Genomic DNA, 17732 nt, shown 5'->3' with positions numbered 1-17732 from the left:
TTAGCATGATGTTTAGAATACAGGACAGTCTTATGCAATATTTTACTGGATGTGTGTATAGATGAGTAAATTATGCTTTTTCCTAGTTATAAAAGACAGGCTGCTAAAAAGCACAGGTAGGCTAATGAAACAAGACTACCATGAATAGTAATAGATGCTAACGAGTTACCAAGTGGAATGTGACTTACACTCACCAGATGATATTCCCTTTAGCAATTTAGTATAATATTTCATTTTTTAAAATCCTCTTCAGAGTGACTGCTCATGGGCATGGGATTTCTTTTTGCAGTACTAAAAATTTTCTAAAGGTAGACCATGATGATGCATGTACAACTGGGTACATTTACTAAAAACTATTGAATTGTACATTTTAAATGGGTGAATTTTATAATATGTGAATTATGTCTTAAAATTATTTTTGTTAAAAAAAACCCACTTCAATAAGAGGGCCCAGGGGGAAAAAAATTACATCAGCCTATAAAGCACATGACCACAATGAGTAATTGCGTAATGGAACAGACAAAGACTGTAAAAGGCAAAAGAAGTCTTCTGGGAACCACCGTACCCCTGGAGACACAGTGAGTGACATCACCACCAGGAATGGGCCTCTCAGCTCTGTGCCTGTCTCCATTCAGGCTGCAACAAGTCTCCTCATAAGCTCTGTCCTCCCCTGGAATCAAGTCTCCTCAGCCTTCTGAGTCAGCCCGAGAGGGACAAGTACAAATTCTGTAAGTAAAACTGTTTTGTTCAAAGAAAAGACTTGACTCTAGGTGAGCTGAATTTTTTTTATCCACAGGAAGAATTTCCTCACAATGTTCAGAATTAGATGAGATAGTCAGATGGTGGGCTGAGATACACAGCAGAATTTATAGAATTATTTATTCTCAGGAAACCTGCAGCAAAAGGTCATTTTTCTGCCCCGTGTGGGTTGCACAGTTTGTGGTTTGTTTTGTTTTGTTTTGTTTAATTTTATTTTATTCTTTCAGTGTTCCAAGATTGTTTATGCACCACACCCAGTGCTCCATGCAATACATGCCCTTCTTAATACCCACCACCAACCTCACCCATCCTCCCCCACTCCCTCCCCCTTAAAACCCTCAATTTTTTTCTCAGGGTCCATAGTCTCTCATGGTTTGCCTCCCCCTCTGGGAATGCAAGTTGGTACAGCCACTTTGGAAAACAGTGTGGAGATTCCTCAAGAAATTAAAAATAGTTTGTGGTTTGTTAAGCAAATGACTTAATCAGGGTGCTATATATGTTATTATAGTAGTTTGGTACTTGAAAAAGCCAAAAAGGCTGTCAGGAGCTGAAGGAATCATTCTTAAGCCCAATTATTCTTACTAAAAATTAAAAAAAAATTTTGAACATTTACTGCATGCCAGGCATTCTATTAGGAGCAAGATATAGTCTACCTTATAGATGAGGAAACTGCATCAAAGAAAATTTACACTACTTATACATGAAACCATGATTTGGGGGAACAATTTTTTTTTTTAAATTGGGTTTAAAATCCCAGTTCTGACATTCACTAGCTGGGTGTGATTCTGAACATGTTTCATAACCTCTCTCATACTCGGTTACCAGAAAAGGGGAATCAAAGTGAATTTAGTAATACTTGCCAAATGATGTTGTAATAAGAATTAAGAGAATGTTTCTCAAATGCTTAGCACTGTAATGTTCACAGAACAAATTCCAATAATAAATGGTAGCTGTTGTTATGAGTAATATTTTTTTATTATTGTTACAAATAGTCTCAAAACTAGTTAGTGTCTGAGTGAGGATCTGAACAGAGATCAGTCACACACTATAGCAATGCCATTAGCAATGACTTGGACAATACTGATAAAGCTATATCATCTGTTCTGGAGTTAAAGTCATAGTAGCCATAGCTCATAATAGTGCAGTGAAAGAAGAGCATCACTGTGATCTGGGGGACAGGAAAATTAATTAGGAGACTATAGCTTATATTTTACAGAAGAAAAGGAAGGTTGTACCAGAATTGGAGAGGAAAGACTGAACAGATTCCAGGGTGATGGCAGCATAGAGTAGTTTTAAAGAATTTTAGTACCTCCCCTTGATAAATCTATTAGCCCCCTAACAAAGATGTTAGGAACAGGTAAGTTCATTCAATTAAGGAAAGCACAATGAAGTTCAGCTTCAAGCACCCACCATGAATCACATTGCTATTACTTGACCCTCAAATAGAAACCTCTGGATTCTCCAGTTTTTGACATTTTAGAAGTAAAATCAATATATAGATTTGCAAGTGTTTAATGAACATTTGCATGTACAGGATGAAAGAGAGGGAGAAGAGTGTGTGAACATGTGTGTATGTGAGGGCAGTAACTCTGATGAGATGATTTGTTAGTTTGATGTCATTTACTGACAAACGAGACATAGGAGAGAGAGCCAGGTTTGGAATGGGGGAAGGAATGAGCTCCGATTGGCCCATATTGAGGTGGAGGTATCTGAGAGATTACAAGGAGGGAGTATGCCTCATGGGTAGATAAAGTAGCTTATTCACTTTTGTTCACTGTCACCAAGCAGAGAGCTTTGACCTGCTCTCCAGACTGTTGCCCATTAGTTTTCCAAATTGCCTGTTTTATCACCTCACTCTAGTTCCAGGATTCACGACTGCCTTCAAGTTTCAGCCCAGACATTTTTGCCATTGCTTCAGATCCTGTTAACTTTCAAAATATAGAACTCAGGAGACTCTATAATTAGATTTCAGATTTGCGTGTCATCTGAATATAAGTGCTATTTAAAGCCGTGGGAAAAACCAAGATATCCCAAGTATAGTATACCGGAGACCAAAAAAAAAAAAAAAAAAACAGGGGCTTCTTGAAAGAAAAAGACTCTTAAAGAACACCACAACTGGAAAGACAGAACAAAAACACTGTTCCATAAAGAAATTAAAAAAAAAAAAAAACCTCACACAGAATAACTATCACTGAAGCTAATGAAGGAGAAAGTACCTAAAGAAAAGACAAGAAAAGGTGCCTAAAACAGCAAAAATTTGAGATGAGAGAGAGAAAAACAAATCTGAAGATAAACTTTTGTATTTGGTGTTTAGAAAGTCATTGGTGACAAGTTGGAGAATTTCCCGAGAGCCATTAGACAAAGAACCCAGATTATTACTGAAGGTGAAGGAATAATAATCACAGGCAGACTGTCCTTCAAATAATATTTTTTGTCATTATAAAATGTAAGGCAGGAAATTGAGGGGAAAATAGGGTTTGTCTGTTATTTCCCTTACTAGCGAAGCACAGGAGCAGGTTAAGAAAGATGGTCCATCTATCATAGTTGAACTTAATGTCATGTTGAAAGCATCTATATAAATGTGTAGGGAGCATTCCTTAATGGCTTGGGGTATAACTTGAGAACTGAAGCTCCAGAAAAGGAGCCACTGGTATTATCTAAGATACTAAAGAAGGAAAGGAATTTTGTTAGAGTTAAGGGAGAAGAAATGAAAAATAATTTGTTTAGTTATTCATAAAATATTTGGAAATGCCTAGCTCTGCAACTAAAATTGACGTTCCCTCTCCTTTCCGTGGAATGAAGACGCTCATGTCCTGGCCTGCTGATTTCTCTCACTCATCTCCCACATCACCCAGCATCATACTTAAGCCTCCAGCATTTTAATTTTCTTGTAGTTGTCCAACAAACCCTGTTATTATTTTATTCAGTTTCTGCCCATGTTGTTATCTATGTCAAGAACACCCTTTTCCTGCTTTGCATCCTTGTAAACTCACATCCACCCATCAAAACATTTCACAGTTCTAATTTATCTACTTAGTTAAGAGGTCTTAGAGCTAATTCCTCTTAACACACACAGACACATTCATGTATACACACACTCAGAACCCATCACTCTACACTATTCTATCTTATCACTTAGAAATACTCTACCTGATGCACTCTACAGCTAGTAGTATTTCTTTGTCTCTGATTCCTCTTATATGCAGGGTGCCTGGCATGTAGTAGTGCTCCAAACTGGTAAGTTTTCATTTTCATAGACGTCCCTGGACTCTAATTAAAGATAAGGTTTTCAGCCTTAAAAAGATGAGGCGTTAACAACCTCTCTGGTTTTCTCAGGCACCAAATCACTGCCATTTTATTTGCTTCATATCCTTAGGGCTGACACAATACCCAGTGAGCTCCCAGTTTGATACTGAAATGAACTAAGTCTTGATGACGGCTGATCAAGAGCTTAGATGGAGTTATTGGCTATAAAAAGGAATAAGGAATCTTCTGTGTCTGTACCCAGCATGGATAAGGAGAGGGTACAGGAAGACACAGTTGTAGAGAAATGGAAAGAAAGGAATTTGATGGAATTCTCTTCTGCCAGATTTAGCTCAGATCAGTTCAGCCTACACATTTGTGTTTTTCTTCTGATTCCTCAACAAAATGAGGAGGGAAAAAAATGACAAGAATGAAAATGTGTAATTAATTACACATTGTCTGAATTACCAAAATAATATAAAGGGAATCAGGAAGAAATTAGGATGGAAGATAATTTGTTCTAATAGTAATTTAAAAAAAAAAAGATCTCATAAAATTTCTTAGCACTCTATAACAAAGTTACAACTCAATCATTGCATGCCATAGTGATAAGCATTGTGAAAATCTCCATGATAGCCAAACATAAGTAACACCTGTGGAAACACTCTGCACCCCCATAACCCTTTTTTTATCATTCACCACTGTACACTAGATGCTGAAGTTATTATAAACAGTACTATTCCTTCTCCCTCACTTGATTCTAACATCTTTAAGAATTCATTCTGGCTCAACACCTTCACATATGCTGTTCTAGTAGCCTTGGAATACTTCATTTCTATTTACACAAAACATAGCAATCTTTCAAGCACTGATTTTCCTAAGAAGACTTCTCCAGATACCCCAAGCCTTTTATATACAATTGAACTGTTCCCTTTTTCATAACTACTCTAGCTCCCAAGGACCCTAGGAAGTTATTAACCTCAAAAGCTAAGACCTATGCTCTGGAAATTAATAGTAAATAAACAGGTCAAAGACTTCTGGAACATGAGAGGTGAACCCATTTCTTTAATTATCATAAGTACTATTCATTTATTAAGTAGAGTTCAATTTGCCTTTCTGATCACTATGTATTTTTTAAAACTATAATTACTAAAATTGTTTTCAAAAATCAAAATATTTATGAAAAGTGCTAAGAGAACTTGTTAAACATCAAACCTGTTAAACGTGTTAACTTTCAGACTTTTAGTAAAGGTATATCTTCCCCTCCAAAGCAAAACAGTAAAATTCTATTAAATATCTCCTGAGAAGTATATCTTAACAAAATGGAGAACAACTAGTCTTCAGGCAGTTCAAGAGAAAACTCTATCTGAACAAGGCAGCATGCTATATCACAGATGGGGGGAGGGGCAGAGGCCTCTATCCCTAAGGTGGTAGGCATGTGTGTTCTAACTCCACTTTCCAAATGAGACACCAGATGCCACATTGCAGGTGTCACTTTCAAGGTTAGATACTGTAGACATCTGCACATGACTGCACTGGTGCCTAAGCCACCTATTAGCATTTCATAGGTGGTACTTTGTATCATAAGTATCTCTTTCTCAGTATTTTCTGGCTTTCCAAATTGTCTATAAGCTTCTCTGCTTTCTACACTTGAGGCTGATATAATATTGCTGCTCCACAGCCCCAGTCTACTTTCCTCTGATGCTAACTATATGGACAAACTAAGCTGCTACCTCTTAAACACAATTTGAAAATCCAGAAAGGAAGAAATATAATTGACTAGTCTTGAGTAAAGTGACTTTCCTTCACCCAGTCATCTCTGGCTAGAGAAGTGGAAGGAAAGGTCGCATCATATGAACAGCTACCAGCAAAGTGTCCCAGGAAAGAAAAATAATGGATAGAGGTATATATAAGAAAAAGAACAGTATCTACTACAGCAGTTGAAATCTTATATTCCTTTATCAATTTCAATGAGCAATTCATTTTTACAGAGTATATAAATATTCATCTTTGGTTAGTTTTTGGTTGAATAAAATTATTTGTAATTGGATTAATACTAGTAATACAGTATTGTTGTTGTTCCAGAGTTTCATCTTGGAACTCTGTGTTTTTAATCTAGCATGTCAAACTTCTGGAATACCACATCTACTTCCATCATTTTCCTTCTAACTGGTGTTCCCGGGCTGGAAGCCTTCCACATCTGGATCTCCATTCCCTTCTGCTTTCTCTACATAACCGCCCTCTCAGGAAACAAACTGATCCTCTTTGCCATTGTCACCCAGCCCAGCCTCCACAAACCCATGCTGTCCACCACTGACCTCGGCCTGTCCATATCCACCCTGGGCACCATGATGGGTATATTCTGGTTCGATGCCAGGGAGATCAGCTTTAATGCCTGCTTGTTACAGATGTTCTTTATTAAACTCTTCACTGTCATGGAATCCTCAGTGCTGTTGGCCATGGCCTTTGATCGTTTTGTGGCCATCTCTAATCCACTCAGGTATGCCACCATTTTAACTGATTCCAGAATAGCTCAAATTGGAGTGGCAATTGTCATCAGAGGGACACTAATGCTGACACCAATGGTTGCACTTCTTAAAAGACTGTCCTTCTGCCGCAGCCACGTGCTTCACCACTCCTACTGCTTCCACCCTGATGTGATGAAGCTCTCATGCACAGACACCAGGATCAACAATGCAGTTGGATTGACTGCCATGATCTCTACTGTTGGTGTGACTCAATCTTCATCCTCCTCTCTTACATTTTGATTATTAAGACCGTCCTCAGCATTGCATCCCCAGAAGAGAGGAAGAAAGCCTTCAGCACATGTATCTCCCTATTGGGGCTGTTGTTATTTTCTACTTTCCATTGATCAGCCTGTCCTTTGTTCACAGATTTGGGAAACGAGCCCCAGCCTATGTTCATACAATGATTGCTAACACTTACGTCCTGATCCCTCCTGTAATGAACCCCATCATCTACAGTGTGAAGACCAAACAAATACGCAGAGCTGTGATCAAAATTATCTATTCCAAAGACACATAGAATTCTAGAGATGGCCTAACACTATCAATTTAAAAACAAAGCTGGTGATCATGAAACAAAAACTTAGAATTAAAGCTGGAATATATTTAGAACATCAGCTCAACCCTTTATTTTACAGATGAAGAGACAGAGACATAAGAATAGAAGGAATGAGCAGTATGAAGCCTTAAGTCTATCATTTCTCCCATCCATCACTGTTTGTTCTAAACTATTGTTTATCCTGCCAACAAACTGAATTTTCTGACTTTGTCTACTTTAGAGCAGTTGGTATGACACATTATGAGAAAGCCATATCTTTATGAGAAATAGGCAGTATTTTTCTAAATGCAATAATAATTTTTACTAACATTTATTATTTCCTTTGACTAGTCATGGTTTGCATTTATTAACACACATCTGAAACAACATTAAAAGGTAGTTAGTTCTTTGATCAATGAGAAAATTGAGGCACAAAAATATTAAGTTTCTTGCTTAAACAGCTCATAAACAACAGAACCGTATTTCACATGCATGCAAACTTACTCCATGGTCCCCCAACTCTCTTAACTTTAGCTATGTTGCTACCTATAATATAAACTATATATGAGTATACATGTATATAATTTGTATAGATACATATATATGAGTCCATGTAATTTGTACTAGGGGACATAAAGAAGCAAAAGAAACAAACAAAAAAACAACCTCACAAGTCTATCCTCTAGAAATTTTCAACCAAATTATGGAGAAAAAATCCAAAACAGAATTTTCAAACCTGAAAAATACAAATATATTTCTACTTTATGTTCTTTCCTAAGTAAACATATTCCAGAATTTTTCTCTGCCTTCCATCAACTTTCTGCCCCAGCAGAAACTCAAAAATGACTAAGAATTGTAAATGAATTTCAATTTGTGTCATTTACTTGGAAATGTTTAATTCCATTTACTTCACATAATGGCTTAATCCAGCAAGTAGGAATGGCCATTAATTCTCAAATATTTAAAGTGCATATTTCAATGACGCATTGGTATCACTGCATAAAGATGGGCTCTACAGGGGGTATGAGATCCAGCAAGGAAGGATTAGTAAGTGATATCCACAGGAAATTTATTAAGTGACAACAGTACTATTTAATAACTAGATGGTGTCAAAATTCTCAGTAAGCTTTACAATTTTCAGTCTCCATTAGTGTTGGTCTTCATTTCCATGATCTTTGTATGTTGGAATGTTCTAGGATTTTGTACTCAGACCTGTTTATTCTTTATTATATTCCCATTTTTAGTTATCTCATCTAGCATCATGGCTTCAAATCTCATCTACATGCTGGCAAATCCCAAACTAATATTTATAGTCCCGACTCATATCCTATGTATCAGTACTCCTACTTGAATGTTTAATAATCATCTCAGACTCATCATGTCCAAAAACATATCTTAATATTCACATCAACCATGTCTTCCCTAACTTAAAAACTCTATTTTTCATGTGGCTGAGATAGAGTTTTTGGAGTTATTACTGATACCTCTCTGACACTCCTACTCCACATCCAACCTATTGGCAAATGCCGATGACTCTTTCTTTCAGATACTCCAGATATTGATACCTGGAATCTAACTACTTTCTACTACTTCTACTAATACCACCATGTGCCCCGCCATCATAATAGTCTCCTGGTAGATCTTCCTTCATCCACTTTTGCTTTACTTTCCCCATGGTAGTTAGAATGATTATTTTAATACATAAAGTAGAGCATGCCACTTCTTCCATTCAACATGTCCTGTGGCCCCCTGTCTTACCCAAGGAAAACTCACAGTCATTAGAATAGTTCATGAGAATCTGTATGATTTAACTCCCCTCTACCATCTCAACTTCATCTCCTACTACTCTCCCCTTTATTCATTCTATTATACCTGTACTACCTCCAAATATTTCCTTAATATCACCATACATGTTTCAACACCAAACTTCACACTTTCTGTCCTCGCTACTTGGAATGTTCTTCCCCCAGACACCCTTGTGGTTTCCTGCCTCACTTCATGCAGGTCTCTGCCTAAATGTTACCTTCCTACATTAAAAACAACCACCTCCATCAGAAAGGATAAATACCCAACTTTTGTAGCAACAAGGACGGGACTGGAAGAGATTATGCTGAGTGAAATCAGTCAAGCAGAGAGAGTCAAGTATCATATGGTTTCACTTATTTGTGGAGCATAACAAATATCATGGAGGACAAGGGGTGTTAGAGAGGAGAAGGGAGTTGGGGTAAATTGGAAGGGGAGGTGAATCATGAGAGACTATGGACTCTGAAAAACAATCCGAGGGTTTTGAAGGGGCAGGGGGTGGGAGGTTGGAGTACCAGGTGGTGGGTATTATAGAGGGCACAGATTGCATGGAGCACTGGGTGTGGTGAAAAAAATAATGATACTGTTATGCTGAAAATAAATAAATGAAAAAAAAATTTTTTTAAATTAGAATTAAAAAAAAAAAAAACAACCACCTCCTCTCCCTTGATTCTTGTCTGCAATTACTCGCTTCCTTACCTATCTTATGTTTAATACCTGGCACTCCCTTCCCCCACCAAAATATTACATACCTATTTATTTCTTCTCTAGTTTCCCCATTACCAGGTAAGATCTTTAAGAATAAGAATTTTGTTCATTTGTGGTGTATTCCAGACCCCAAACCAGGGTCTGCCACATAATAAAATAATAATATCCCTGTTACTACTAGCTACTAATAGTGGCTGGCTCTATTTATCTCTCAGTTGAAATTTTAATCTCAAGCCTCATTGTTTGCCCTCTGTTCGGTGCTCCAGGCACAACGAACCACTTGCCTTTCTTAACTGTGACTGCTCTGGATCACTCAAAAGCCTTTGAACAAGCTTTTACCTCCCTCTATACCACCCTCACTATTTCCCTTCTCCTAACATAGAAAAGAAGTAACTCTTGGAGACATTCCCTGATTTCTCAAGACTGTCTGGTGTCCTTTCCAGGTGCTTTTGCAGTACCTTCTGGTTCTTTCTTAGGACATCCCTTTTCAGACTCTCTCATAACTGTTCTCTTATCACAGATTCTGTGCCCACTTTCTAAGACCAGGGACTTATTCTGGTCTTAGAATGACTGAATGACTCATTCATTCACTATTGAAAAAGTTCAGATGATATAGATTTACAGGCTAGATATTTGTTTGTTTATGGTGGGGGGAAGAAACTTAGAGAAAAATGATGGGGTATACAAAGTCCTAAAAATCAGAATGAGAAGGAACTTCATTCTAAAGACCAGACAGCGAAGATGTTCACACTACTTCTACAGATGTTTCTCTTCTACTTCACCACCCCTTACATACACACTAACCTATGGATGGCCCCTCTATCCAACGACCCTGGAAACTTGTAAGCTTTTCTTACTAGGAAGTGGGTAGTTTGAACATTTGGGAATGGGTGATTTGCAGATCAAATGTCACTCTATCCAAAGTTGACATGTTCACAGTGAATTGAAGACTTTCCTGAAAGCTGGGACAGTACTAAATACATGGCTGCTGTTGTAGCTACCTTTATTCAGACTCCAAGTTAAAAACTTTAACTGACCTGTAAAAAGTCCAATAAAGCCCTATACAATCCAATTCCATATTATCTATCCCTATATATCTATTTTTCTTCCCTTTGTTCTCTCTGCCCAGACACACCAGCCTCCTTATTATTCTAAACCCCTAGATACACTCCCTTCTCAGAAACTTTGCGGTTTTTGTCTTTCTTCTTTGGATGTTCTTCCTCAGAGATCTCATGGATATATTTCTTGCTCCCTCCAGGGTAGTCCTCAAATGTCTCCATTATATGAGGCATTCCCTGCCAACTTCAAATTAAAATTTCAACTGCCCATTCCAATATTTACCTGTTCTCTTCTTCCCTTTATTTTTTTCTTCTTAGGTAGTCATAAGGAGAAACTATTTCATTTCTCATATTAACCATGGACTGTGTGTCCCTCTCGTCAAGATATATAATCTATAAGGGTGGGTTTAAAAAAATTGCATATCTTGTTACATTGCAAGCCCCTGATAAATATTTGTTGAATGGGGATGAATAAAGAATCAGAATACCTAGTTCTCTGACCAGTATCACTAAAAACTCTGCGACCAAGGCAAAGAGCCTTCATCTCATTCATTTCTTATCTGTAACACAGGTGCAAGAGAGTGACTTCCCTATCTCAAGGTCTATTTCATCAACTAAAAGAAGAGCTGAAAATGAAAAACTGAGATGCATGCTCTTATCCTGAGTTATAGGAATTACTAGTTTTGTGTATCCATCTTGGTTTTTAAAGAGGATGTGAATTCCTAGAGCCCAGGGACATAACCATAAACCCCTGTTGTCTGTCATGTCTAGGGAAGTGGTTAATGAGGAAAATTTCTAACCACTGTTGCTACCTGGAAGAGTATGAGTTATTTGGAAGAATGGGGATAGATTGTCAAGATCCCTGTATGTGTAAGTGTGGGAATGATGGCAGAGGCAGTGGCAGTGCCCCCTTATTGATCACCCCCCACAACACACACACCATACAGAAAAAGTGGGAAGCCTGTGGGACTGACACACAAGTGAATATGGAGATACTGTCTCCTGCCCGCCCAGCCCCAGAGACCTCAGTACATACTCCCACAGCCTGTTCCCATGGGCCTCTTAGGCAGCATTATAAATAGGCCTGCACTTGAAAGGGTAAGCCAGCTCCACCTGCTCTCTCCTAGGATTGCATGGATTTCAAGTGAGTGCACCCTCACCTAGAACTGAGAAGGCCAAACTCCTACGATCTTAGGAGATCACGAGGACCCCACAGCTGTCTCATATCAGGAAGAAGAAACCCTTGTGTCCCAAATGCATCTTCATGGGCTAAGAAGAAATATCCCACAGCACTAGCAGACAGAACAGAAAGGCAAGTAATAATGAATGCAGAAGCCACATCCAGACTCAAGAGAAGCTAAAATTGGATCTAGCCAAGGGTCACTTTGGCCAGAAAGCCAGACAACATGGGAGAGAAATATGTGGTATTCTGGGTAGGTAACTGGGGAGACAATATAATGGCCCAAAGCCTTAGACTGCTACTAGAAAAGCAGAAAAGATGCCCTGAAGAAAGAGGAGTCAGGAAAGGATCCAACTCTGTGGCCAATAAAGACCCGTGTATCTGTAGGTACTCACACAGTAGCATGGGCAAGAGGCTTAGGGTAAGGGGAAATACATTACTGTGCTCCCCCTGCAATCCCTCCATGCCTTTTCCTTCATTCTGGGCCCCACAGAGGTCAAGTGAGCTGGTCTTCTTCTGGGGAAGTTTCCTTAGCATTACCCAGACTTTTCAGCCTGAATTGTTTAGATTTCTGAATCTCTCTCCCTAAACTACCAATGGTAGATGCATGGATGGTTGCATGGATATAATATATAAACTTTTATCTTATTTAAGGATACAATTATCTGCCTATTACAAAGGCTTCTCATTCTCTGATAGCAGTGTGGGCCCATATTTGGAATCTCACATTTGTCAAGGAGAGTAGCTATTACATCTTCACATAAGATCTGAGGATAGGGAGAAGTGCAAATACTGGTCAGAGGTATGAATTCTGTGATCTTTGGATCTTGGATTTGAATATTCTTTGCTTATCCATGATGGGGATCATCCAAGTTAAACATTTTAGTTCCTATTTTATCACACTATATTTTAAGACCGCTGTTCTCCAAACCCTCTCCCCTAAAGAGCATCCCCCAATTGCTGTAAAGACCCAGATCAGGAGTGATGAAGAATCCTGGGGAGATGAATAAGTTTACCTAACTATCATTGATGAAGATACCTATAGAGTTTATTCCCAAGATTCAGAGGTCCTTCTTCTTGAAGCCAAGCCCTTAGCTCTTTAGAGGCAATTAGCTCTAAAGAAGAGGGTACCTAAGAAGCCTAGCAGGGAAAGTATTTGATGAGGTCAAAGCCTACGTGTTTGGGTGGCATGGCAGGGGCAGAGCAATGCTGGGCTTCCAAAGCTCTAGGAGTATCAAGGATCAACCCAAGTTTTCCCTAGGGCAAGAGTATAGCCTGGAGATCGCTTTCAGGTGCAGAGAGACAAATCATCCAGGAGCAGAGAGAAGAGCCTTCATAAGGGACAAGTCCGGCAGCTAGGATCTGATGGAGGCCACATATCTTACCAGCACCTTCATCTCCAGATAAGTCACTGGAGAGAGCTACTCCCTTCCATTTGATGACCCCAAAGGAGTTTCCAGACTTTTTTTCCCCCCTTAGGTTTTTTTCTCATCTTTTTAAAAAATTGTCATTTTTGTGTTTCTTTTTCCCTTTGCTGACCTTCTACCTGGGAACCCAGAATCCTGAAAATTTGAAGGAAAAAAATCCCCCTCCCCACTGGCTTCATATACCCATTATTCCCTTCTCTGTCTCATTCCTACTCATGTTTGAAGACTGATCAAAAGGATTATCTTTGTCAGGAAGTCTCCTCTGATCATGCCTCTCCCCATCCTATGCATTAAATGCACACCTTAGGCTAACACTCACCCCAAAAGTCTAATAATTGGGTTACTTGTCTATCTTCCACCATAGGCAGGTTATCTGAAGAGCAAAAGATGTGTCTTTCATCTCTGTATCATGAGCATCTAGCAAGTAGCCTTGTACATAGTAGGTCATATAAGTAGATGCTTATAAAATGAATGAATAATTGAGGGAAGAAAAAAAAGAACATACCTGGAAAGGGTTCTCAATAGGGTACCTCTTAACACCTGTCTGAGAAAAGGACCACCCAATATCTGGGTAGTGAAAGTGTGGGCCAGGAGGAGTCCAAAAGAATTTAGAAAGGATACATTTTGGGATAAACTTTGTTCTCCCTAGATTCCATTTTTTAAAATGTAAATGGGAGATGCCTGAGTGCTTCAGTCAGTTGGGCATTCCACTCTTGGTTTCAGCTCAGGTAATGATCTTGGGGTCCTGGGATCAGACTCCACATTGGGCTCTACACTCAGCAGAGTCTGCTTATCCCTCTCCCTCTCCTCGTCCTTCCACTGGTGCTCTCTCTTTTGCTCTCGCTCTCTCAAATAAACAAGTAAATAAATAAATCTAAAAAAAATTTAATGTAAATGGACCTGGAGAGGAGCAATTGATAAATGAGGTTTTTTTTTTAATATTTTATTTATTTATTTGTCAGAGAGAGAGAGAGAGAGCACAGGCAGAGTGGCAGGCAGAGTCAGAGGGAGAGGCAGGCTCCCTGCAAAGCAAGGAACTCAATGTGGGACTCGATCCCAGGACGCTGGGATCATGACCTGAGCCGAAGGCAGCTGATTAACCAACTGAGCCACCCAGGCGTCCCGATAAATGAGTTTGAACTATCATTTTCCCCTTGGAAGAGGGCTTCAGAGCTTATGAAAGAGCCTAAAGGGCTCGGAAGAGTGAGAGGGAAGAGTAGGAGAGGGAGAGCTAAGTTGCATTCAGTTTCCAGGTTTCCAGGGTTGGCCTCTGATTGTGCTCCATGTCCTAGCAGGCTAGCAGGTTGTCAGGGTGACCTCACCCTCTCCAGCGCCCCTTCTCGATGCCAGCTATGAGTTCCTGCAACTTCACACATACCACCTTTGTACTTATTGGTATCCCAGGATTAGAAGAAGCCCATTTTTGGATCGGCTTTCCCCTGCTTTCAATGTATGTCGTGGCAGTGTTTGGAAACTGCATCGTGGTCTTCATCGTAAGGACAGAGCGCAGCCTACATGCTCCCATGTACCTCTTTCTCTGCATGCTGGCAGCAATTGACCTGGCCTTGTCAACATCCACCATGCCCAAGATCCTCGCCCTCTTCTGGTTTGATTCCCGGGAGATTACTTTTGATGCCTGCATTACCCAGATGTTTTTTATTCATGCTCTCTCAGCTATTGAGTCCACTATCCTGCTGGCCATGGCCTTTGACCGCTATATAGCCATCTGCCACCCACTGCGCCATGCAGCAGTGCTCAACAATACAGTAACAGCCCAGATTGGCATGGTGGCTGTTGTCCGTGGATCCCTCTTCTTTATCCCACTGCCTCTGCTCATCAAGCGGCTGGCCTTCTGCCACTCCAATGTGCTCTCTCACTCCTATTGCGTCCACCAGGATATGATGAAGTTGGCCTATGCAGACACGTTGCCCAATGTGATCTATGGTCTTACTGCCATACTATTGGTTATGGGCGTGGATGTTCTGTTTATCTCCTTGTCCTATTTTCTGATTATACGAACAGTTCTACAACTGCCTTCCAAGTCAGAGCGGGCCAAGGCTTTTGGAACCTGTGTGTCACACATCGGTGTGGTATTAGCTTTCTATGTTCCTCTCATTGGCCTCTCAGTGGTACACCGTTTTGGAAACAGCCTTGATCCCATTGTGCATGTTCTCATGGGTGATGTTTATCTACTCCTGCCTCCTGTGATCAATCCCATCATCTACGGTGCCAAGACCAAACAGATCAGAACTCGTGTGCTAGCTATGTTCAAGATCAGCCACGACAAGGACCCTCAGGATGTGGGAAGAAGGTGATCATTACCACTCTACTTTCCCTTATCTTTAATGGCTTGACATAAGGATTTCCTAAAGCTAGCTTAATTCTAGTTATCTATAAGCATATCAATGATTTTCTCTGCTGTGAACTCCAAATTCTGCCTCTGCTTGCAGTGAAAGTTTGGAGGCTACTGTGATTTCTTTCCATAGGTCAAAATGTTATTGATAATGTTACTGTACCAAAAGTCAAAAATAGAAAATCCACCAATGTTCCAATATGTAGTAAAAAAACATAAAGAAGAGTGACAAAAAATACAACTGGCTTTTTAACAGGGAAAAAATTATTCCACCTGACTAATAATCTGAGAAATAATATATTAAATCAACAACTAGACAGCATTTTTATCTATTAAATTCACGGTTTTTATTAATGAAAATTCACAATGTTGCAATATAAATGCATGACCATCAAAGGTGATGGTATGATTGACATATGTAGCAAGAGTTTTTTAAATTTTTTATTTTTTATTAACACATAATATATTATTAGCCCCAGGGGTACACGTTTGTGAATCATCAGGCTTACACATTTCATAGCACTCACCATAGCATATACCCTCCCCAATGTCCATAACCCAACCACCCTTTCCCTACCCACCTCCCCACAAGCAACCCTCAGTTTGTTTTGTGAGATTAAGAGTCTCTTATGGTTTGTCTCCTTCCCAATCCCATCTTATTTCATTTATTCCTTCCTTACCCCCCAAGTCCCCCACATTGCAGCAAGAATTTTTTTAAAGTTCTATGCTTTAATGCTATATTCTCACTTTTGGAAATCTATCCTAAAAAAATATTCCTAAATGCAGAAAGCATGTTTCTCATAAAATATATTGATTACACAATTATTTAAAGAAATCATATTTAAAATACTAGGATATAATACATAAAAGTAAAGAATAGTAAACTCAAGTATGGCCCATTTACTTAATGGAATATTATGTGTAATAATCTATATAAAAGGAATATTGTGTAACCTTTAAATAATCTGCTATAAAATGAAAAATGCATATAATATTAAAAATAAACAATAAGGACACATGATTGAAATTAACTTGAAAAGCACCTATGCCTTGCCTTGAAGGAAATGTGTTCAAATTAATAGTGACTCACTTTGGTTTTACTTTTTAAAGTGCTTTATTATGGAGGTCTTATTTAACTGACATGTAACTTTCCAAATGAAGAAAATGAAAGTGATAATTTACATAAAACAAAGCTTGTCACAGATCTCACTGTTGGTTTACTATGCATTATCTGGGAATTTATCTAAGCCCTACACAATAATGCCAATGAACAGGTCTTGAGTGCTTACCATGTTTTAGGCACTATGTTAAGTACTTCAGAGGTTTTATCTAATCTTCATGACAAGTTTTTGGAGTTGTTGACCCCCATTACAAGTGAGAGAAAGGAGGCTTTCATTAACAAGATAACTAAGCCGTATAGTTTGTGAGTGCTGTGCCAAGATTTGAAACTGAATTTGATAACCAAATACAGTCATTTAATTTTCATGTTATATTGCTTCCTGTTAACATCTGCCTTTTATTTCCTGGACCTGTGCAAATTCTGTTTGCTCTCTGCTGTGTGACTTATAAAATGAATTATATTTGTTTTGAGAGATAGCCCTGCCCTCATGAGCATCAAATCCAGAGAACTGTTCATGTTTTATAGCCACATTTCACATTCCACAGTCTGTTTCTTTCCAGATTAAGGAAAATATTTTTGTCTTTTTATCTCTTACATCTTCTCAATCGTATCTCCCTTTTTAAAGTATATTTTGTACCTGTCAAACATTTTGAATGTCTGGGCTTTAACTTAGGTAAAAGATATAATAAAATTTTATTTTAAATTTTGCTGTTATGCCTACTGCTTTTATATTTATAGAATCCTATAAACTCAGATTTGAAGATACAGGAGGTTCCCTACTGCTGGTATAACTGTAAAGATGCTGAATGTATCAAGGTGGGATATTTTCTATTTTTTTAAAGATTTTATTTATTCATTTGCCACAGAGAGAAACCTCGAGAGAGGGAACACAAGCAGGGGGAGTGGGAGAGGGAGAAGCAAGCTTCCCTCAGACCAAGGAAGGCTCTATCCCAGGACCCTGGGATCATGACCTGAGTTGAAGGCAGACGCTTAACAACTGAGCCACCTAGGCACCCTG

At 38.9% G+C, this 17732-nt stretch overlaps 2 protein-coding genes across 5 annotated transcripts; both read left to right on the top strand.

Moving 5' to 3' along the window:
• The first annotated feature begins 600 nt into the window (after nucleotides 1–600).
• On the top strand, nucleotides 601–17418 carry LOC309840095 (olfactory receptor 51E2). Of its 4 annotated transcripts, none has more exons than XM_082682161.1 (3): nucleotides 636–728; nucleotides 11762–11946; nucleotides 14537–17418. In XM_082682161.1, the coding sequence occupies exon 3, from the start codon at nucleotides 14585–14587 to the stop codon at nucleotides 15554–15556; it is 972 nt and encodes a 323-aa protein (XP_082538287.1). In that variant the 5' UTR covers nucleotides 636–728; nucleotides 11762–11946; nucleotides 14537–14584; the 3' UTR covers nucleotides 15557–17418. The 4 variants fall into 4 exon arrangements, with proteins under 4 accessions (XP_082538290.1, XP_082538287.1, XP_082538288.1 ...); XM_082682162.1 differs by having other exon boundaries at nucleotides 11762–12067; XM_082682164.1 differs by lacking the exon at nucleotides 11762–11946 and having other exon boundaries at nucleotides 601–728; nucleotides 14646–17418.
• On the top strand, nucleotides 672–8497 carry LOC309840213 (olfactory receptor OR51C1-like). Its single transcript, XM_082682285.1, is given in 4 exon segments — nucleotides 672–728; nucleotides 6122–6732; nucleotides 6735–6836; nucleotides 6839–8497. Coding segments are annotated over 3 exon segments (921 nt in total). The 5' UTR covers nucleotides 672–728; nucleotide 6122; the 3' UTR covers nucleotides 7048–8497.
• Nucleotides 17419–17732: the final 314 nt, after the last annotated feature.

This window comes from Mustela nivalis (assembly GCF_964662115.1).
Source record: "Mustela nivalis genome assembly, chromosome: 9".
In the NCBI taxonomy this organism is placed as follows: Eukaryota; Metazoa; Chordata; class Mammalia; order Carnivora; family Mustelidae; genus Mustela; species Mustela nivalis.
The sequence above is the reverse complement of the archived record's forward strand: the minus strand, read 5'-3'. Positions and strand labels throughout refer to the sequence as shown.